This window comes from Meleagris gallopavo, chromosome 2, assembly GCF_905368555.1.
Source record: "Meleagris gallopavo chromosome 2, MGAL_WU_HG_1.1, whole genome shotgun sequence".
NCBI classification, from domain to species: Eukaryota; Metazoa; Chordata; class Aves; order Galliformes; family Phasianidae; genus Meleagris; species Meleagris gallopavo.
The window spans coordinates 78,363,151-78,386,284 of NC_139405.1; the positions used below are offsets into that span (position 1 = coordinate 78,363,151).

Genomic DNA, 23,134 nt, shown 5'->3' on the forward strand with positions numbered 1-23,134 from the left:
TTTGGAACTAGAATTTACAAATCCCAAGTAATTTTCAACATAAATCATTTTTGTTTTAGTCTCTGCCTCTGTTGAGGCTATGGATTTGCTAGAATAAGAAATTGATCCATGCTGCTATACGAACAATCTCAGTATTATGTTAGGAAGATGTTTAATATCTATCACAATTACAACTATTTGTCAATCTTTAATTTTTAACATTGTTAACACCGTCTTATAAGAAAAACTATCCCCATTGAAAAGGAGTATGGAAACCTGTTGCATTGCAATAAAGCCAAGCAACTATACCTTTTCATAACACCAGCTGTAAGAGGGACATCCATCTTCTGCACCACATCATCAAAATCATTTACTAGTTTAACAGGAATCCTCCCAAAAGGGCAGGCCTAAGAGTAAATCACAAGTTATCAAATGCATAGAGTATTAAAATTTTAATATTTTGAAAGAAAATAATTTATGCTATACCTGGCTAGATTTGTTTAGTGGTCTTAATGGATTGTGGAAGTTCACCATAGGATCAAGTTCCTGCGATTTCTCTTCCCTGAAGGCAAGATAAGTAAATAAATAAATAAAATACAGTAGCATACAGCTTTCTTTCGTAAATGTTTTAAGAAATTAAATAAGAAATAAAGCCATTACCCAAGAAGAAGTTTAGCAACAGCAGAAGAATTTTCAGTAGAATCATTCCTTTTTATATTTCTCTGATTTCCAACTATGCTCTGAAGTCCAGACTCTTGTATACTTGATACTGGAGGTAAATTAGTTAGAATTATTCAGACAGTACAACAGATTGCATTTCTAAAGAAAAGCATTTTTAATGATTTAGAAAGATATACATACATTTGCAGTAATCTAATATCAATATATATTAATATCATTATTTCTTTTAAATCTAGGCATACATTTTATACAATTTTAAAAGATTTACAGCCAGAGAGAGATATCTAGAACAGGCACAAAGTGGCATGCAACAGCTAAAATACAGCTTTGCAGAAATCAAGCAGCTAACTATAAACTACTTTAAAACAAAGGGAGATTCAACATATTCAAAGACTATCCAAGCATTTTAACTTTTCACTCAAAATCCTCAGTCACTGCGCAGAAGGAAAAGAATATTCCAAGAAAATACCAAACAATGGTTTAAGTAGCATGACAAAGAATGAGGAGGAAAACGGCAGCTTTCAGTGCAAGTCCATTTTCAAGATCTTCTCTCTGTAAATAAGCCTTTACTTCAAAACAGCATTATGTGAAGAATGAATATGAAGCTTGTCCTAAACAGACTCATCTGGAAATTTAGAACTGTTCATATTTGGATTCTGTTTATTCCACATCCACATCTAAATAACCACAATTGTCAAGCTGTGTTCTACTACTGCAACTTCATAAAAGATACAGAAGCCAAAAGCAACAGCTTCAATAGCCCCATCTCAACCCAACAGAGAATCTCAGTCAGTCATGGAGGACTTGAGAAAAGTTATTTGAAGTTGTACATTAACCTTAGTACAAAAGTGTAAAGCCAATTTCTACTGAACACTGCCCTGAACATTCCCATCATCCAAACTATTTTTGTGTTAAGCTGAAAAGTAGAAGGGAAGGTAACTCCTCAGGGATGAACAAATTATCACGAGAAATCTGAACACACCAAGGTATCTATATCACACTTCCTGTGCACACAGTGCATAACCAGTATAATATACAAAGAAGATTAACTCTCCATTTAGGGAACACTGAAGTATGAGCTGTTTTAAGAGCCTTAGGTGAATACTAAAGCCAACTTCAGTTTATTATTCTGATGAGACTCTTTGAAAAGAAATTACCATCTGATTAGTCAGATAAACAGCTAAGCTGAACTACAACACAAGATCATTAAAAAAGAAAAAAGAAGAAATACGCACTACAGAATACGTATTAAACTATTATGGGAAGATGATCTTCATTGTGTAGACCTTGTTTTCCATCATTACAGGGAATTATTGCCTGACCAAACAGAATTCATGGTTATCTACTACCTTCCAAGAAATCCAAGTTTAAGGGCTTTTATTTTTACATACAATTTTGCCTAACATTTAAGTTCTAGGGCAATTCATTAAAGTTCACTCATTTCTACTTTGAACCCTCCCATGTCTCTTTCTGTCTTTAGCAAGCAGAAGCTAGACTTCCAGCAGAAGACTGACATTTTAGCTATTTCTAGGGTTTTTTTTGTAAACTACTCAAGTCAATATATACTACTTAGTGAAATAGTTCAAAATAAGTACTTCAACATATACTTAGAGTTTAACATTGAGAATAGCCTTGAATTGACAGTTGACCAATCCAGTATTATCATTCCCATGCTCCCATAAACATCTCTCATGCTTTTTTCTCCCATGTATTTCATGCCCAGGTTTACCATTGGACTCTCACATTCAGATGATCTACAATACTTTAATTTTTTCTTGGTTTGAGACAGCTTCTCTCTTGTCCTATTCAGGAGGTATGTTTTTTTTTTCCCCCCCTTCAAATTATCCCCAGTATGTCAGATATTTATATTGTCATCCATGAAAGAAAGAAGGGGAGGGAGAATTAAACCAAAAGCTTCTAGACTTGTTGAGGTTTTTACGTTTGCATCATTACCCTACAACTGCATGCAACTCTTGTCAAAAGCTTTCTGAACAATCTTTTCATGTGTGAAGAAATGCATTACACAGCATTACTAACTTTAAATAAGTTTCAAAAAGCAGCTCTTTAAGAAAGAAAATTAAATAGACAAGTCTTAAATGCCTGTAGATTAAGAGATGATAAGACTTTTTATTGCTCCAGAAGTAACAAAATTCAACTAAAGCAAAGCTCAGTAATTTAAGTCATCTACATCACTGTGTTTCTAGTGTGTTATTGCTTTTTAAAACTTTTATCTTTAAATAGTTGCACAGAAATGCAGCACTTTCCAAGCACTTACTGTTACAAATTAACATAAACTAAAACTAGATGAGTCCCCTCTTCCCCTGAATTCACTGATTCCTAAATGGCAGATAAGCCTTTTGCACATATTCTTTCACAGGTATACCTTTAAGATTTGCAGTAAGTAAAGCAAATAATATCAAATACCAACTGCATTCTCCATGAAGATTAACTTATCCTGGGACACAATTCATCAGATATGCAACTGAGGTCAGTAAGAAAGCAAAGCTTATTAAAAACACATACCACAACTAAATAATACTATAAGCACTACCAAATACTTATTACCCCCTCATAAGTAGAGTTTCATATTAAGGTCAACTTAAAAGGAAACAGCAAATCTCTATCATGCTTCTGAAGATAGATCCCTTATGAAATCAGATTTATTTTGCACTAATTCTGTCCTCATATAAAGCAAAAAATACACCCTTCACAAAAAACAGTTTACTTTCTGATTACTCCTGAGAAGAGATGGAACCAGGTATTGAAGAATTAAGGTGGAGAACAGACAAACATAATTGTTTATTGAACAGGAACGGATTTTGAGTTCGTATTTAGAAAGGACAAACACTGAAATAATTTTTCCATTTAGCAGTACAACGTGCTTAAAATCTATCAATATTTTAAGAGATTACAATTACCTGCAAAGTTCTCCTTTTCCTCATCTGAAAGCAACTGCTTTTTTTGTGAATTAAAGTTTTGTAGAGCAGTTTCTAACATTTCCAGTGGAACAGCAGAGCACTCCACAGCTTTCTGAAGGAGCTGTTTACACTTCTTCACATTTCCTAAGCAATAAAGAACACAACATTAGAGATAAAGCAAATAAAAACAATTGCACTGTGGTAACATGGTCTTTACAGACTTTTTTCTTTGGAAGACATAATTATGTTTATGGTATCATATTAATTTTCCATCATTCTCTCAAGCCATTGTTTAGTCTGCACATTACCCCTTAGTTTTCCACGTTTGGAACATTGCCTAGAAGTTCTTACAAATAAATCACATAAGCCAGCTTTTTTTTCCCCACAAATAATTGAGCTTCAAAATATGATTTATGACTTCATAACTGCATTCTCAGCATTTCTTCAGCATTAGAACCATAAGAAAACAGAACACAAAAGCTAAAAATCAGTCGGGCTTTTTCTCTGCAGCATAAGAGGTTTATGGACTTGCACTTATCTGACCAGATATAAAATTATATGTGTATTATAAAATATCTTTAATGCACTTAAGAATCAAGGTTAAAAACAGCAGTTGAGTCAAACACCATCAATCCAGAATGCACTACAATTAAGAAAAGAAGGGTGAAAAGGGATAATGAATTTGCTTTTGTTTTAGTTTTGATCTTGTGATTCTCTAGTTAGTTTTACACAGTACTACTTGCCATAAGCTGAAATAGAAGAGAACAGATTGGCTATATTTTACCTCAGGACACATTAAAGCATTTGGTTTGCATGTATGAGCATATATCCATTTAGCTATAAAAAAGTATCAGGTATGAATAAAGAAATAAAAGCACTGGGACTAAAATCTTCCCCTTGGCTTTTGTTCAGAAAGCATCAGAACAAAATGATGCAATGTTGTTACAGCTGTTAATATACAGCTGTAACTTGAAGTTCTTGATATCTTATTCCTCATTCACAGAGCAACAAAATATAAAGTACTTCAACTGTACAGACTTGGCACCTGTAACAATAAAGTTTTTATCATGCTCTAACAGAGCTCCATGTCTCCAGCACTCAAAACTCCACTGATAACCGAAGGTGAATGTCAGCGTCGCCTGCAGTTAAGATTGGAGCCAGAAGGACAGAAGTAAGGCTCAAGTAAGCAAATGTAAGAATAATCTGTAACATTGACATGGAAGCAAGTAAATGTTAAAATAAAATTGGCTGATTTCATTTAGGTCTATTTTGTGCATTGTCACAATGACTGTTTTTTAAACCCCTTGATCAAACACCATTTTTCTCCCAAATCCTTAGCAAGTGTATAGGGCTTTTTTGCAGAGGAGTTGTCTTTTGTTGGTGTGTTAGGATTGTTTGTTTGCAAACCCCTAATCAGAATTCTACCCGTGGTTATAATAATCAACTACGTAGTTCATTAAGATGACATGATATTCAGAATTAGAATAGTTTGTCAGCATTAAGCATCACATGGAATAACTAAGAATTTGAGAAAGACGTCTACATTTAAAACAAAATCATTCTGAAGTACTTATTAGATGGGAAACAAAAGCAAAGAAGCAAAGCCAGAAGTGTCTTATGAGTCTGCCAGTGTACTTCACAAGAACCCTGAATGATCTACACTTAAGCAATATACTTCATAGACCCAAAAAAAGAATTTTAATTACAGTCATGAGCTTTGAGAAATTCACAATAATCTTGCTTTAAGCACCCAATCCAAGACACAAAAGGAAGAGACAGCTCCTCATCTGACCTATTTAAACAAAAAGTGTCACTTTTGTTATTCTATTTTAAGGTTATGACCTTTCAGTTTATAAGCAAATCAATATCATGGTCAAACACTATTTCAAAATTTTCACTTAAGCTTTCTCTCACAATTTCACTCAAAAGAAAGAACTAAATGTATAATTTTTCATCCTAATGTAAAAGGAAAGAGATTCCTTCAGAACCAAATTGCCAATGCACTGCTGAAATGACCTTGTTGAGGAGGTACTAGAGCATGACAATCTTCCCCTTCCTTTTGGTCATAACTGGACAAGCTCACTGAAAAGCAACAGCACTCTTTAACTACACAGCATCCACATGGTACCTCAATCCTGTCTGAACCACCAAGCAGGGAGATTACCAAAAGTCATATCAACCTGATCAAAGGTAACAGACACAAACCAGAAACCACACAAGAGATAAGACAAAGCCAAACTGTTAATTCCTTTGGGATTAGGATTTTATTTCACGTTGACTGCTGTCAAAGTAAAAAGAAAAAAACCACGATTGCATGAGCGTATCCCTTAACAGGGGGGTTACTAAGTTCATGAGTAATTGTGACAGAAGGATGAAATTCAGTTATTAGTAATCACTTGTAACATTTCTACATGTTAATTAAGTTACACAGTTGGTTTTACACTTGCAATGAGTACTTACCAGTATCTTTACTATTGCAGTACTTCTAGTTTATCACCTTAATTAACCAATAATTTGTCTTGTGAACACTGTATGTAATCAGTTTAACTACTGTTTATAAAGCTCAAAATAACAAGCAATACCAGAATATGGCTGGTCAGATAACTGAATAATCTGAAAAAATATAGAATATAAAGTCAGAGATTTAATTTTTGTCCTCTCCTCCCAGCTTTGTGGAAAATAAATACTCAGTATTCTTCCACAGTTATTTTGTGGCAAGCATTTTCAGAGGAAAATTCCATGGCCTCTCCTGTCCCATTACAAATGGGACATTGGAATCAAGAAGAAAAAAAAACAGAAATACAAGAAATTAGTATGTACTCATTGGTTTAAATGAAATGGTTCAATTTATTGGACATACTTCAAATATCTAAGTTGTATCCTAAAATGTAGTAAAACAAAGGAATGCTGAAGTCTATTCTCCACAGACAGTAGTCCTGTGTAAACAGAGGCAAGCATGAAAAGGAGTATCTAGTAAGTGTGTTCAGTATCCAGAGTGTAGATTAGTTTTATCTATTGTAGTAAATTCCGTGGAGAATTTCTCATATTCAGCAGTATACACCAGCTTTTATTGCATTGACAAAAGTCATAAAAGAAAAAAGAAACCACAAAAAAAATATAACATGTATCCACCGAGGCTTCTTCTTTCAAACACAAGTTTTAATTAAATGCCTGTGGCCCAGTTCACCTGTCGAAGGAAGATAAATTAAAACCAACCCACAAAGACAAGTAAGTTTGTATGTAACGCAGTTCTGCTGCCAAGTATGCAGGTCACCCCCCATACAGAAAAGAGAAAGCAAAATAAATCAACATGAACTTTGTGGACTAGTGGCCCACAGGATGGGGGATATGTCATTCTAAATATGTTTAAGGCATAATTTAGTCTAAAATGGTTAAGTCTTCAGTCATCTAGAAACTGAAGAGGTATAAATCCTGAAATCATCTAAAACACTGAGATTTTTTCCTGAGTGCCATGAGTTGACCTTGGCCACCAATGAAGCTTTCACCACTCATTCACTCAATCCTTGCCCCAAAAGGGTAGGGGAGAGCTAGAAGAGCAAGAGAAAAAAAACTTCACAACTCATAGGTTAAGATAGTGCCTAATAAAAAAAAAAAAAAAAGAAGGGAATAAGACCAATAAACAAGTCACACAAAGCAATCCCCAAACCCTGCCAGCAGACTGGTGTCCTGCCAGTCTCCAAGTAACTACCATGAAAAGGCTGCCCCCTGTTTTTATTGCTGAACGTATTATCTTCCATAGAACAATCCTTCAGTGAGTTTGAATCAACTGTCGTTTTGCTCACACCCAGCACACTTAGTGTGGTCAGAAGAAGAGTGAGAGAAAAAGCCTTGAGACTGGGCAAATGATGTTCAACAGCAGCTAAAACGTTGGTGGTTATCAGCATTGTTAAGAAAAATACACAAACCTAAAAACCCAGCACCTATGAGGAAAACCTCCATTCAAGCCAGATCCAGTACACCCAGCAACAGCATAAACTATTTTCAAGAAATCTGCTCTCAGTGCAGCTACTACTGGAGACAGACAGTAAAAATATCAGATTCATATCATAAAATCATAGGGTTGAGTTGAAAAGGACCACAATGATCATCTAGTTTCAACCCCCCTGCCCTGGGCAGGTATGCCAACCACTAGACCAGGGTGCCCAGAGCCACATCCAGCCTAGCCTTGAATGCATCCAGGGATGGGGCATCCACAGCCTCCATTATTTTTTCACTTCTTTCATCCATTATTCTTCCATTTTCTTTTTTAAAAATGTTATCACTGTCTCATCAAAATGGCTTGCCTAAAATACTGCCGTAAACTTGACAGAGTACCATTCTATTTTAAACACTGACAAAACTATCTCCTGCTCCCTGACTTGATGGGAATATGACTTCCATGACACTGTGAATGAAGTTAGCTTACTACTTGTATTAAGCAACAGAAGATATCATTCATCTCCACTGTCCCAATACCAACTTTCAACAGCAAAACAGGAAACAAAAGCAGTCAAGCTACTTAAAAACTTGAGCAACAGGAAAACTTAAATCAACCAGATTGCATTTGCAGTTCACTGTTTTGTTATTTTAAGCAAAATACAAAGATCTACAGTTGCTTTTTGGCAAGATGGTCTTCCTCACAAGTCTGAAGTATCTAAAGATTTGATACCTAGATTTGATAATCATCATTTTTCACACCAATGAAAGCCTCAAATTTGTCAATTAAGTCAAAGCTTTAAAATAGCCAATAAACAGCTAATTTTTACCTTGTTTCGAAGTTTTTCTCTAAAAAGGAAAAAACTAACAATATCTGTGTATAATGGTATCAGAATTGAAGACACTCTAATTAAATTTCAATCAAAAGAAGATCCAGTAATTTCATTTTCTGACGATACCTATCAGTTTCCTTGCAAAATGTAACAGCTGAGGTTTAAAAGACAACCTAGAACAACAAACACCTTTTTCTATGTACCTTGTGATAGTTCAAACTGTGCAAAAGCCACATGCACAAAAGCAAATTTCTTGCAGTTCAGTCTGGCCAGATGAAATTGGTCTCGTGCCTCCTCCGGATCTTGAAGACTGTAAAGACAGCATATCACTAGTTACAGAGCATAGAATCAAACACATAATAAACATTCTACATTCTTTTCCTCAGAATCATTAATGAATCATTCATGAAGTACATATAAGCAAAGAGTCTTTAAAAGATACCTAGTAATCGAAACAAATTAAACTGACCCTTTCCAACAGAAAACAGAAAAATACATATAGTAATAAACAGTAATAGAGAATACTATATACTATTACATATTTGTATATTACATATACTATTACAATAGTAATAAAAAACACATAGCTGTTTTCCCCCCCCAGAGTACTCAGTAACACCTTCCAAGCTGCATGCTGACACCAGATAATGGGGATCTTTCTCTAACTGCATCCACTTCTACACTAAGGAGGCTGCAAAATGGGATGGAGAGGTAAGGGAGGAAAACGGGGAGCAATTACTACATTGAAGATATTCAATTTTGAATCTGTGGGGAGAAAAACTTCAGGAAGTGTGTGTGGAACAAAAAAGCATCATATAAGTCTTGAAAAAACTTGAAAAACAAGTGATAGTCAAAAAACAGAACTTGGCATATCTTTAGAAATAGAAGGTATTTCTGATATATATTTTACTCCAACATTTAAACAGAAACCACTTCTGTCTTCAAGATGCTGTGTATTCACAGCAGGATGTTATTCACTCCTGATTGTTTACCAGCAGCAGCAGATTCAACCAATAACTAAAACCATACAATGGAAGTAAACACCAATGCAACAAAACCCAGGGAGATGACAGTACAGAAAAAGAAGTAGACTACATTATACTGCAAGATCAAAACACCTGCTAGAGTTGTAATAAGAGGGGTATAATGAACAAAGAGATACTAGCTATAGGCACTGAGACTTCTTCTACTGTTAAAGATTACTGCAACATTGAAATGCAGCTCTTCAAAAATATGCTTTCATGGTACTTAGAGTGACAATAGAACTTCTTACAAAAAATTATAATCTTGCCCTAAAATAGGTCTGAAAATACCTGAATAATCACAGCTCAAATTTGCACTAATCAAAGCAGTAAACTACAAACAGAACTCACTTCATAAGTCGTAAAAGTATAGAATGATATTTTTAAGACATTCTTCCAACCCTAAAGGAGTATTTAATATAGCTGGGATGTGCCTTTCAGATTAAGAGAGAAGGAAGAACAGGCAATGGGAGACCACTGGAGTTTGGCTGGATAATAGCAAGCTGTCTATCACACAGCCACAATAGAACACTTATAGGAGTCAGAGAAATAATTCTGACCTTAGAATGTATACAGTTTAACCTTTATTAAAGTTTTATAACAGATTTCCATCATATAACTTCTGAGCTACAGTGTAAATCTGAAATTAGAAAGAGGTGTCTCATGCTGCTTTCCCCCATGAACTTCACACATATCATCCAGAAAGAGCACCAACATCTCTATATCCAATTGCTCTGAAGAATCATTTGTCATTAGCAAATACAACAAATGCAAACACTATGGAGTACCCAAAGCTGCTCAATTTCAAGGAGCTGCTAACAAGAACACACCACACTATTTTATCGCCATGAAAATCCAGAAGCCATTGATGAGATTTCTTGTATTGAATATTTGTACTTACGCTTTCAGCTCTGCAAATCTCACAAGGATGCGGGCATAGTTCTCATCCTCGCTATGCTTTTCTGCAGGTAATGCAGTTACTGCTTGACTGTAGCGCCCAATGAGTCTGTTCAGTACACTAAGGTCCATCTGAGGACTACCCTTTTTCTCCAGCCGAAGCAAAAAACACAGCCAATCTTCTGGATTATTTGTCATCATTATTCGATTCACAGTTCCAGAGTTATCTGATAGAAAAATAGCATAGCAGAACAAAACATTGCCAACACAAATAGAAGAAAAAAAGTTTGCGTGCAATGCTAGCATTATGGGGTTTTTGTTTTGTTTCTGCCCCTCCATCCATTTATTTTAAAAAGTAAGGAGATTAAATGTACCTCATGGTCACTAATACTGAAGAAAGACTACACTTTAAAGCCTTTTGGTTAATAACTCTTTCTTCCTTCAGTTGCATAACTGAAGGAAATTACAAACACATACCTGTTGTATCAGCTGATATTTTAGTACAGTTCAGTTCATCTGTGATATTGTCTTCATTTTTGTATTTGTTTTTCAAGTCTCTAACTCTACTCATGATGGAAGCAATTCGTGGCAATCCTCTTTCGCTTAGATCCTCCTCCTCCTCCATCTGCAGACAGAAGGTGAAACCAGGGAAGTTACTGAAGAGCCCAGTTGCAACTGGCATTAAATGGGATTAAGACAGGAGAGTCCCTCACTTATATTTTTGAAATTGAGACTCATACATTAAATAACTAGTCTAACAAGACTTGGTTAATTTAGTCACACAAGTAAACTTCATAAAAGTCAACTTGAATGAACAAAAGCAATCAGTACACTTCCATGATTTGCCCAGATGTTAATCCATGCATCTGTATGGGAACTGCTGAATCACAGCCTGAACCTCTGATTGATAACCTGGGGTGAGCAATGAATCAGCCACAGGAGCACAGGTGAAGGCAATTCACCTGTGCTGCTGGAAGGGGTGGAGCCTGGCTCCACCTCTCCTAGATCCCTTTAAGAGCTGACTACCAGTGGGGAAGGATCTCTTCTGGAGATCCCTCCTCTGGAGTTTTGCAGTGAGCCCAGGATGTGGGTAAGCATTCTATCTATTCTCTTTGTTATTATAACCTGCTTTGCCTAACTCTCTTGTTTATTTCTTAACTATAACATCTTTATATTCATTGATTTTATATAGCATCGCAGCTGCCCTTTCCAACAAAGTACCTTAACTGTCCAAAGGAAGTATGACTAGAGAAGTAGTACCTGAACATATAGGACTTTTATTAACTTACAACCTAAATCCACAGTTTTGCATCACTAGGAAGAATTTCTGCTTCTATCCACACATTCTGCCAGATCTCTCAAACAAACAGTAATAGAACAAGGACTTGTCAGACCTCATAGTGACCTGACTCAGAGATAAACTCCACAAAACAGTAATGCCACATTAAAAATAGGGATAGAATTTATAATATATACTTTTTTTTTTATATTATTACCTTGGTGTCTTTGCTTAACTGTCTCATCACATGGAAAAGAAAAAGGAAAGGAAGTAAGGAGAGACTTCCACTTGATGACACCTGTATGGATGGGTTAGGCTCCACCTTACATTGCTCAGCCCTACCACAACTCCACCAAGTGTAAACATTTTTTACACAAAGTTTGATACTCTGAACTAGAAATTTCAAAATTCTCATTTTTCTCCATTTCCATAACAGGCATAACTTACAGTAGAAGTAGTAACCATCTTCAGTTATAACTTATCTTTCAGCCTTATTTCTTCCCTCCATGGGCAAGATAATTTTTTTTATTTAATACATATACAGATATACAGGTGGGTGGTGAGACACTCAAAAATCTATTTGTTGGTTATGCCTCAATTTTAACAAAATGCTTCCTTAAAGTAGCGCTCAATTGAAAAACACGCAGCATTTATTTATATTACTGAGCTTCTAAACCAAATGCTTTGAAACATTTCCCCATTTTAGTCCACATTAAGTTTTCCTGCTGCAAAATTTTACATCCTAGGCCTCACTTCAAAAGAATTCTAAAATATTACACAAATAGTGAATGTAGTGAATAAAGGTGAACCAGAAAATAAAATGCAACAAGTTACTATAATGCATTGCTTGTAATAAATGTTACAGAACATTAGTGTTTAGGTATAAGTCAATGAAAAGTTGCTTGAAGGGAGAATTAAGATCTATTTTAGATTAATTACAGAGAAGCAACAGAATGGAATAAAAGTTCATCTATCCACCTCCAATCCCACTTACTAAAAAGATAAGCCTTTCACTCTTTTTCAGGAGTCTCAAAATTAATTTTTAGAGCAGTTATCTGAAGTTTGTACTTCTTTGAAAGCAGCAGACTCAGCTCTTCCCCGAGACCATCAACCAGAAAGTCTGTCATGCTTACAAAACTTGCAGAAGCTGCTTAACTTACATCCTTCCTGCACTAGAAATAGCTATCAAGAATGTAAAGCACACTCCAGTCTACATAAAAAGGTTATTTTAGAAACATTTTGAACCTACTATGTAAAGCCCAAGATTTAGCCTGACAAAGTGTGTTAAGTGCTAAAGACATTCACCTTATAATATCTTTGTAGAATAGCGAAAGATCCACTAAGTTCTGCAAGTGATTCCTTCCTTACTTAAAAAAAATAAGTACTTTCAGTGGTATTAAGCAGAAGTAAACATAACCCCCAGAGATGTAATCAAGAACTACACAGAAAAGACTATGAAAGCTAGAGACAACATATCAATCAGCGCTATCTGAAAAACAATTTTTCAGTGAGATGATACTAGAGCCCCCCCCCCCCCATTTCTCTTCAGAACAGGAGTACATTTAATAAAAACTTAAAAAATTTCTTCAACACGTACTCCTCCCTAAAGTACATAGAGGAGAATCACCTTCAGTAGACCATCTCTATAACCAATCCCATCTTTTAGAAATCACATTCCTAAAAATGAGGTGATTACTGTAGCAAAGGCTGTTTACATGCCATTCCAAACATGATACTTAATTACCTGACAGGAATAAGATCACTTCCTTATTGACAAAATTTTGGTGCCCTGTTGTAGTTTTGCCCTAAATTAATACAGAAATTTTCACTCCAGATCTCCTATTTACAGTTGAGAACATTCTTAAAGATCAGTCCTTAGCTGTACCCATTAGGAGTATGGATGAAGTCAACTTCCTGAAGCTAAGCCTTAGGCAACTTTAAACAGCAAGAACATAAAAAGAAATTTGTCATATGTTCCAGTACTATGATTTTTCATTAAAACTATGATTCTCAGATTTTTTTAAACACTATTTCTGTTTTCCTCATGCACAATAAGGTTTTATTTTTGTAGTGACAGGTTGTCATTAGTAGCAGACAAAACAACAGTAATTTTCTACATAAACCTGACCTTAAGTCAGTTGCCAAACTTAGATTTCTGGTACGTAGCTTCTTAACTGACAAAAGTTCAATATGTGCAATATGGAGAAAACTTCTGAAGAACTGATATGCTTCGTCAAAAAGTTGAAGTGGATGAGGGTCAGATTACTTCAGATGATCCCAAGAATCCAGCAACGGCAAGAAACACAGTCCTTCATGCTGAAGAAGTTCCTGAGTATCAAAAATTGAATGATTAGATATTCAGAAGTACACAGGTATCAATATATACTGTAAGCTTCCTGCATGGTCATACCATCACAAAAACTGATTTTTCATTAAAACAAACCAATAAAGCTATTCCTAATTACTAACAATACTAACCAGCACCAAAAAAAAAAAGCTCAAGAATTACTTGTGGACTACATGCAAACACTTCCAGAAGCATCTGCTGGGTATGAAATGTACAGATGAAAAATACCTTGAGAGCATAATCATCCGTGTATTGTCATGACTCACAAGTACTCTTCCACTCACACCAAAGTCCAGTCACAAGCAAGTATTTAGAGTATCACAATGGCTAAACCTGCTACAGCATTACTTTCAAAAAAAATATTTGCCATGAATTTGTGAAGCATCTTCAAAATTTGACGAGGCAGTGAAGAGTTATAACATCAACATGCAATTATACATATATTCAATTGTAAAAGGATGAAGTGGCCACGTCTGTTAGACATAGGTTCCCATGTGCAATACAACCAATAAAACTTATTGATAATAAAGAGAATAAAAGCAATCAGACTTGGAATGATGGATTTGCAATGTCATGCAGTGTTTCTGAACAAATCAAGATACACTTTTTCTTCAGATGGAAACTTTGATAAAGTATGAAATTTTTTTAATTATTGATCAACAATAACAAAAAGACATACTCCTCCTGCTCCTGGAATCTACTGAAATACATCTGCTTATCCAAGGAGGTACTTATCCAACCCCCTGCCACACGCAGGGCCACCAATCTCCCCATTTAATACTAGACCAGGTTGCCCAGGGCCCCATCCAATCTGGCCTTCAACACCTCCAGGGACAGGGCATCCACAACCTCTCTGGGCAGCCTGTTCCAGTACCTCACCACTCTCATAGTAAAGAGCTTCTCCTGACATCCAACCTAAATCTTCCCTCCCTCAACTTAAAACCATTTCCCCTTGTCCTGCTGTTATCTACCCTTCCAAAGAGTTCATTCCTTCCCTATTAATAGGCTCCCTTTAGGTACTGAAAGACTGCAGTGAGATCACCCCACAGTCTACTTTTCTCCAGGCTGAACAAGCCCAGCTCCCTCACAGCCTGTCTTTGTAGGGGAGGAGCTCCAGCCCCTGGAGGTAAAGACGGTAATACAGAACTTAATTTTCATCTTCTACAGCATTTGCATTATTTTTTTCTTGTACTCTCTTTATTATTTCAAATTTGCTCACTGTTCAAGCACATGCTTGTTGGTAGGACAGAAAATTGTTGCCATTACAGAAAGCAGAGCAATACTATACTATAATCGTTTATCAGTGCAGTTATATCAACACTGCTTAAACACAACAGTAATAATATAGACCTTTCATGAATGTTAGAATCTATTATGCAAGTACATAAAAGTCCCTCCCCTCAAGACTTTACCATTTGTGTTCAAGGCAAAGAAGAACAGAAGCATGTACCAACACATGGCAAATCATCAAAAATCCTTGGCATTCTGTCATTTATTCATTTAGTCCACAGCTACTGCAGCAGAAACCAGTCTTTATTACAACTTTGAAGGAACAGACAAGTTTACAAACTACTGAGTTTTTCAAACAAACAGGAGAAGTCATGAAAGCAGAGAGCTTGCTTAATAAAAAAGCAATTTTTTAGGTTTAAGTCAGAAGAACAAATTGCAATGATAGGAATATGAAAGAAATTCTGTAACTTTTGTTAGCTTGGACAGATTTTAAAAGATGTCCCTCCTAGAACATCTTTTAAATGTTTTTTCTACCTAGAAAGCAGTTAACTGCTCGTGGAACAAAACCTGTTATCCAACAAGTTGCATTAACCTTACAAATCCTCCTCAGCTTCAGCTCCTTTCACATCTCACATGATTCCCTGATCACAAGAACTGTTACAAGATTTTGTAAGCTATCCAACTAGATAAACCCAGTAACTTGCTTCTAGCCTATTCCCAAGTGTAGCCACCAAGTCTCTCCTTTACCTAGCCACTATTTTCCCCAAAATAGAATTATAGATTCATTAAGGTTGGAAGAGACCACCAAGATAATCTATTTAGTCCAACCATCAACACATCACCACCATGCCGACTAAACCATATACATCAGTGTCACATCTACCCTTCTCTTGAACACCTCCAGGGATGATGACTCTACCACTTCATTAAGCAGCCTGCTCCAATGTACTACCACTCTGACAAGCGTTTCCTAATACCCAACCTGAACCTCCCTTGGCACTGCTTAAGCCCCTTACCTCCTGTCCTATTGTTACTCACATGGGAGGAGAGGCTGACCTCCTCCTCACCACAACCTTCTCTCACTTAATTGTAGAGAGTGATAGGGTCTCCCCCGAGCCTCCTCTTCTCCAGAGTAAACAATCCCAGCTCTCTCAGCTGCTCCCCAAAAAAATCTGTGTTCCAAGCCCCCCACCAGCTTTACTGCTCTTTCTTTAGGCACACTCTAGGGCCTCGATGTCTTTCTTGTAGTGAGGTGCCCAAAACTGAACACAGCACTCAAGCTGGGGCCTCACCAGCAGAAGCACAGTGAAACACAGTAACTAAGCTTCTCCACAGATGTAAGAGAATGTAGGTACGTGTACAATTGTTCGTACTCACCTATAAACACTAAAACCTAAATCATGATTTCTTGAAAGAGAAACCCAACCTCCAGAAAAATCACCACTCAAAGAAAGAATTTGCAATATTAACTCCACGTAGGAAATACAAAAATTGTTGGCTACAAAACACAAAAGGACTCGGGAAGATACAGGACAGTGCTAGCCAGGAAAAGGCTCAGCATCAGTGATGCGGGTGAGCTGCTACAGCACAACCAACCTGCATGGTGTGCGAGAGCTCTCAACAGGCAGGGGAGAACCGAGCAGCAACAAAGGCACCGAGGCTTTCGGTTCTAAAGGCTCAAGGATGCAGCTTAGCAGCAACCGGATACCCTGGCACAACCGGGATAGTGCTTCAGAAGGAGGAGCCGTGGCATTCTCACCTGCACCAGCCAGAACTGAACAGAGCACACACCAAGATCCGTCTCTTTTTTTTTCCGTCCTAGGCCCACAGGCCCCTACACGTTCGCCCAACTACCGGTACGGACTGCTCCTAGGAGGCCGCGGGCATCCCCGCCCAGCTCTACCCTCGTGCCCCTACTACCTGAGACAGCCCCGCCGCCACCTGCACGGCCCCCGCTTCCCCAGCCCACGGGGCAGCACTCGCCTCCTACCCGCGGCACGGAGCCGAGGGCGGGGCCGGCGGGAAGCCAGCCCGGCGGGCAGCACGGCTGCAGGCGGCCCAAGGCCCACCGCCTGCGCCGCTCGGATACCCGGAACCCCACGGCCGGAAACACCGCCCCAGACTCCGCACTCACCGCAGCTCCGTGCTCACCGCCGCCCGCTCAGACCGGGACCAGGCCGCGCTCGGGGCAGACTAAACTAGGCCGCGTTCCTCTCCCAGTTTGAAAATCCCCACCCCACCCCAAGCCAGCGCTGATTGGCCGAAAGAGTAAAAAAAAAAAACCAAAAAACATCGGGAACACGCCTTTCTACTGGAGGAGAGGCACGGTGGTACCGCCCCCACAGCAGTCACGGATCTTCAGCGGCTTCTCTATTGGTGCCTCGTGAAGGAGGGGTAGGAGGTTATGCGCAGGCGCAGTAAGGGAGCGGGATCGCGGTGGGGCCGTTATCCGCCCCGGGGGTGTTTCCCTGCAGCGTGTATATCGCATGTATGTATATGCCATACTAATTTAATAACTTGCTAGTTAACATTAGCTTTTGTTAGAGAACACGTATGGTGTTGATAATATAACACTTAAACAAGGTTTTAATTGGAATTAAACTTAGTCATCTTGTACTCATCTAAAATACAAGCATCTTGTCCTACATAGCAGTACAAGTTCATTTGATGCTGAAAGCAGAGACATTTAAAAAAGAAATTAAGTCCAAATATCTATTTTAGAATGTACTGGATCATCCTATGGGCATGCCTGTTTTTCTCCAAGTACTGAGAATCACAGAATCATAGAATGGCCTGGGTTGAAAAGGACCATAATGATCATCTAGTTTCAACCCCCCTGCTATGTGCAGGATCACCAACCACCAGACCAGGCTGCCCAGAACCACATCCAGCCTGGCCTTGAATGCCTGCAGGGATGGGGCATCCACAACCTCCTTGGGCAACCTGTTCCAGTGCTTTACCACCCTCTGTGTGCAAAGCTTCCACTACATTACTCGTATTTATACATCTTTGATGGATTTAGAGATGGTGTGGTTGTTTTGGAACTCTAATATTGCACTAGAATCTGAACCTTGTGACAACTGAAAGACGCGGTATAAGTCACATGAGTCCAGTCTGGATCTGTTTTTACTCAAGTTCATAGTATTCTATTAGCAAGAGTTTTGATTGGTTCTTAAGGAGATGAGAGTTGCGTCATTCTAGGGCAGGTCATTTGAGTTCTGTAGAACTTAGAATGCTTTGTAGAAAGAATCTTAGCAAAGCTGAAGTGAATATTAGGATGAAGATGTGTTGACCTCTGGGAGAGGAGGAAAAAATGTCAAAGACAGGAGAAGATCAAGGAAAGAAACACTGTAAGTCTGTAATACCGGTGGAAAAAAAATATAAGCTTCTATATAGCATCCTACAGTGAATTATAAAATGTGTGATGTTTGGATTGCTGGCAGAACCATTACTCAACTGCTTATTTATGCTTGTTATTCATTTTAAAATCATAGATGTATAGGGAATTTAAGAAGTATACCAATTGAAGTCTACACCTAAAGGTGATTCCAGTATGAATGACAGAAGTGACATGATAATCTGAAAAAACAAGGATGTGATGAAAAAATGGCTGACAAAAGAAAAGAGATCAGTTTTTTGTAAAGAGTTGCACCAGGTGAATCCTATTTCATTATTTTTAGTAATTGATCATATGGTAAGATTTTGGATTAGTTTGAATGTCCCTTTTGCAAATCCAAGTGTGACAAATACACAAACGAATCACAAAGAATTTTTCAAATGTTAATAAAATCTTTATACCACATTATGATGTTTTCTGATATGTTTATGTGAAAATGTTGTCTTCCAATTGAAAATTTGTCAGTAACCAATGCATCCTCTTGAGCAGGTATTTGATAGTCAGTGTCTCTGGTGTGAAGTGCTGATCTAAGGTTAAGAATCATAGAGTCCAATTCCAACCGAGTTTGGATGGACCTACAAGAATCATCTAGTTCAACTCCTGGCTCTACACAGGACTACCCAAAATTCAAACCATATGAAAATGTTGTCCAAATGCTTCTTGAACTTGAGCAGGGTTAGTACCATGACCACTGCCTTGGGGAGCCTGTTTCAGGGCCTGAACACCTCTAACAAAGAACCTTTCTCAACTATCCAACCTGACAGTAGGGGTGGTAGCTTACTGTTTACAGCTAATGACAGACATTCAGTGTAACTGATTTGGTTAGAAGTGCATTTGGAGAGAGCTCTGATGAGTATTTATTTACTGAGAGTCTTTATTTTTCGAGAGCATGCAAACCAGTCTGCTGCATTGCTACAATGTACATATGTCCACAAGAAGAGACAAATGTTCTAGAGGGTGGAGTTGACTAAACAAATGAGAAGCTGTTCTGGAAATAAGTAGTTACTTAACAAAAAACTAAGATTTTTAGCAGCAAGAATAACCACCAGGTGTCTAATATTCACATTCATCCTAGCTGTTATATCTCTGTGACATACTACTTTTCATTACTGGCTACTTCAAACTTTATGTGTAATTTATTGGGTTTGTTTGTTTTAATAATGAAGAGGAAGAGAGAACAGTATTGTTATTTACATCAGTGGATTTTATTCCATAATTGTTCATTTACACATCTGATTCATGCTTTGTGACTGCGCTTAGTGAATAATCATTTTTTCCCCTACTGATAGACATGTTTGATCACTAAAACAATGAGAACCATTGCGCCTGGCTTCTGTGTGTGTTGTCTGATAGGTACCAGTTTGTATGTAAAGTCAGTAAAATGTGCAGAAATACCAATTTAGAAATGGATTCAATCAACACCTCCCCAGAAGGAAGTGTTAGTAAGAATTTTTTGTGCTGTTCATTTCAGAAGAATACTTCAGGCACTGGTTCTAATTTTCCAATGTTTTGAGTAGTATGTGTTTACAGGGAAATTATGTAAGAAATAAAAAATACTTCACAGATATTTGAGGGGGAATATTTTGAAAGGGAACCTTCTGTGAAGAGTGGTCCTACATGACTAAAAGCATGTACGTAGCTGTGTTAGAGATAAGATCACATGTGAGATCTCTTAGGTAATGGTACCATACATAGCAGACTTGAATACAGACTCATCAAAACTGGACACAGTGGAGAAAAAGAAATTAGAGGGGGGTTCTGTATTTGGAAGGTAACTGCAGCAGAGAAAAAGGAGGCACAAGAGTGGACAAAAAGAAAGCTGAGAAATAGAGAAAGAGTTGAAAAAGATCTGGAATGAAATACATTCATTCTGCTTTTGGCATCTCAAGAGAATTCTTGTAGTAAGATGTTATATTTAAGCATAACTTCTTCAAATCAATATTCAGGGCTACTACGTAAAAATTTCTAAGCTGTGCTAAGAAGAGATCAGTGTGGATAATCCAGTGGTCCTTTCCACCTTGAACTGTGTGAATCCATATGTCTCAGGAGAGACATCCATAGTATTCAAGAATTGTTCAGCATTCTTTATTGCTTGGAAAATATCGGTCTTATCTTCCAAAGTTTATTTCAGTTTTGTTTCTTTAAAGCACCTGCTTCCTGTGGAATCAGATAAATATTTCTGATGAGACTTCTTACACCTTATATAAGTTTTAATTTTTTGTTCCATTTTTTGCTCTTTATCACAGAATCACAGAATCACAGAATTGTAGGGGTTGGAAGGGACCTCTAGAGATCATCGAGACCAACCCCCCTGCCAAAGCAGGTTCCCTACACCAGGTCGCACAGGTAGGCGTCCAGGCGAGACTTGAATATCTCCAGAGAAGGAGACTCCACAACCTCCCTGGGCAGCCTGTTCCAGTGCTCCGTCACCCTCACCGTGAAGAAGTTCTTACGCACATTTGTGCGAATCTTCCTATGCTGCAGCTTATGTCCGTTTCCCCTCGTCCTGTCTCCACGTACCACTGAAAAGAGACTGGCCTCACTGCTATGGCCGCCACACCTCAGATATTTATAAACCTGGATCAGGTCCCCTCTCAGTCTTCTTTTCTCTAGGCTAAACAGACCCAGTTCACTTAGCCTTTCTTCATAGGGGAGATGCTCCAGGCCCTTCACCATCTTTGTGGCCCTCCGCTGGACTCTTTCCAAGAGATCCCTGTCTTTTTTGTAGTGGGGAGCCCAGAACTGGACACAGTACTCCAGATGAGGCCTTACCAGGGCAGAGTAGAGGGGGAGGATCACCTCCCTCGACCTGCTGGACACGCTCTTCTTAATGTACCCCAGAATGCCATTGGCCTTTTTGGCCACAAGGGCACACTGGTGGCTCAGGGCCAACCTGTCGTCCACCAGGACGCCCAGGTCCTTCTCTGCAGAGCTCCTCTCCAGCAGCTCATCCCCCAGCCTGTATTGGTGCATGCAATTATTCCTCCCTAGGTGTAAGACCCTACACTTGCTTGTGTTGAATCTCGTCCAGTTTCTTACTGCCCAGCTCTCCAGCCTGTCCAGGTCTCGCTGAATGGCAGCACAGCCTTCAGGCGTGTCAGCCAATCCTCCCAACTTCGTATCATCAGCAAACTTGCTGAGGGTGGCCGCTATCCCCTCATCAAGGTCATTGATGAAGATGTTGAACAAGACCGGACCCAGCACAGACCCCTGGGGGACACCACTGGTTACAGGTCTCCAGCCAGACTCTGCACCACCAACGACGACCCTCTGCGCTCTGCCAGTCAGCCAGTTCTCAACCCACCTCACTGTCTACTCGTCTATCCCACACTTCCTTTATCTTCCTTTGTTCTTCTCTTTGTTTTGTTCCTTAAGTCCTGGTCAAATAATACTCTGTCAAACAAGTTTATCTGGATGTAAATGTTTGCTGCTTTCCTGGAAACAGTTAGCCATTGCACAAGCAAGAGCCATGTTGAAGATGGGGTTAATTATACTGCATTTATAGTAAATTAATTAATTTCTGACATATCTTTACTCGTTTGGTGGTGCAATGTTTAATTGTTTGTTATTGCAATTTCAAATAACTGCTAGCATTAAGCTTTTGGCTACTATTAAGAACATATAAACTGGAAGGGCAGAGTTAATTCACTTCCTTTGAGCTATCTAAAAGGCCGATAATTAGTCAAGGCTAGTGATTGTAGAATCATAGAATGACCTGGGTTGAAAAGGACCATAATGATCATCTAGTTTCAACCCCCTGCTATGTGCAGGGTCACCAACCAGCAGACCAGGCTGCCCAGAGCCACATCCAGCCTGGCCTTGAATGCCTGCAGGGATGGGGCATCCACAACCTCCTTGGGCAACCTGTTCCAGTGCGTCACCTCCCTCTGTGTGAAAAACTTCCTCCTAATATCTAACCTAAACCTCCCCGTCTCAGTTTAAAACCATTCCCCGTTGTCCTATCAATATCCACCCTTGTAAACAGCCGTTCCCCCTCCTGTTTATTTTCTCTCTTCAAGTACTGGAAGGCCACAATGAGGTCTCCCCGGAGCCTTCTCCAAGCTAAACAATCCCAGTTCCCTCAGCCTTTCCTCATAGGAGAGGTGCTCCAGCCCTCTGATCATCTTAGTGGCCCTCTTCTGGACTCATTCCAAGAGCTCTGCGTCATTCTTATGCTGGGGGTCCCAGGCCTGGACGTAGTATGGGGCCTCACAAGAGCCGAGTAGAAGGGGACAATCACCTGCTGGCCAACCCATTTTTAATGCAGCCCAGAACACAGTTAGCCTTCCAGCTCATGTCCAGCTTCTTGTCTACCAGGATCCCCAAGTCCTTCTCTGCAGGGCTGCTCTCAAGGAGATCTTCCTCCAGTTTGTATAAATACATGGGGTTGTCCCAACCCAAGTGCTCCATGTTCCCTCTGCAGCTATTGCAGAGAAGGCTTCCTAATCCTACATCTTCCCAGTCTGCAGATGCAGTAAGGGACATTCAGGAAGAATATTTGTTCCTCTGTGTTGATTGTTGAGGAAATGTCCACATTTTTTTTTGTCTAAGTGCAAAACTCACTATCAGTTAAATAAGGCAAAGTGAACTCTTTCTAAACTGCTTGCTTCTACTC

The 23,134-nt window shown here is 38.6% G+C and overlaps 2 protein-coding genes across 4 annotated transcripts in view; one reads left to right on the plus strand and one right to left on the minus strand.

Moving 5' to 3' along the window:
- TTK (TTK protein kinase) overlaps positions 1-17,388 on the minus strand; it is a 32,588-nt gene extending 15,200 nt beyond the window's left edge. Inside the window, exons 1-9 of one of the 3 annotated variants that reach the window (XM_010707699.4) lie at positions 17,257-17,388; positions 13,674-13,873; positions 10,744-10,891; positions 10,271-10,493; positions 8,551-8,657; positions 3,579-3,722; positions 640-748; positions 466-541; positions 289-386 (exon numbers count right to left, since the gene is read on the minus strand). In XM_010707699.4, the coding sequence (XP_010706001.2) occupies positions 289-386; positions 466-541; positions 640-748; positions 3,579-3,722; positions 8,551-8,657; positions 10,271-10,493; positions 10,744-10,891 (905 nt within the window). In that variant the 5' untranslated portion in view covers positions 13,674-13,873; positions 17,257-17,388. Of the gene's footprint in view, positions 1-288; positions 387-465; positions 542-639; positions 749-3,578; positions 3,723-8,550; positions 8,658-10,270; positions 10,494-10,743; positions 10,892-13,673; positions 13,874-16,881; positions 17,027-17,112; positions 17,131-17,256 lie in introns of those variants that run through there. The other 2 variants (XM_085217739.1, XM_010707700.4) reach the window with 2 other exon arrangements.
- On the plus strand, positions 16,531-22,043 carry LOC146545049 (uncharacterized). The gene is made up of 2 exons (XM_085217740.1): positions 16,531-17,610; positions 20,766-22,043. Exon 1 carries the CDS (start codon positions 16,689-16,691, stop codon positions 17,322-17,324), a length of 636 nt encoding a protein of 211 aa, XP_085073866.1. The 5' UTR covers positions 16,531-16,688; the 3' UTR covers positions 17,325-17,610; positions 20,766-22,043.
- The last annotated feature ends 1,091 nt before the right edge of the window (positions 22,044-23,134 follow it).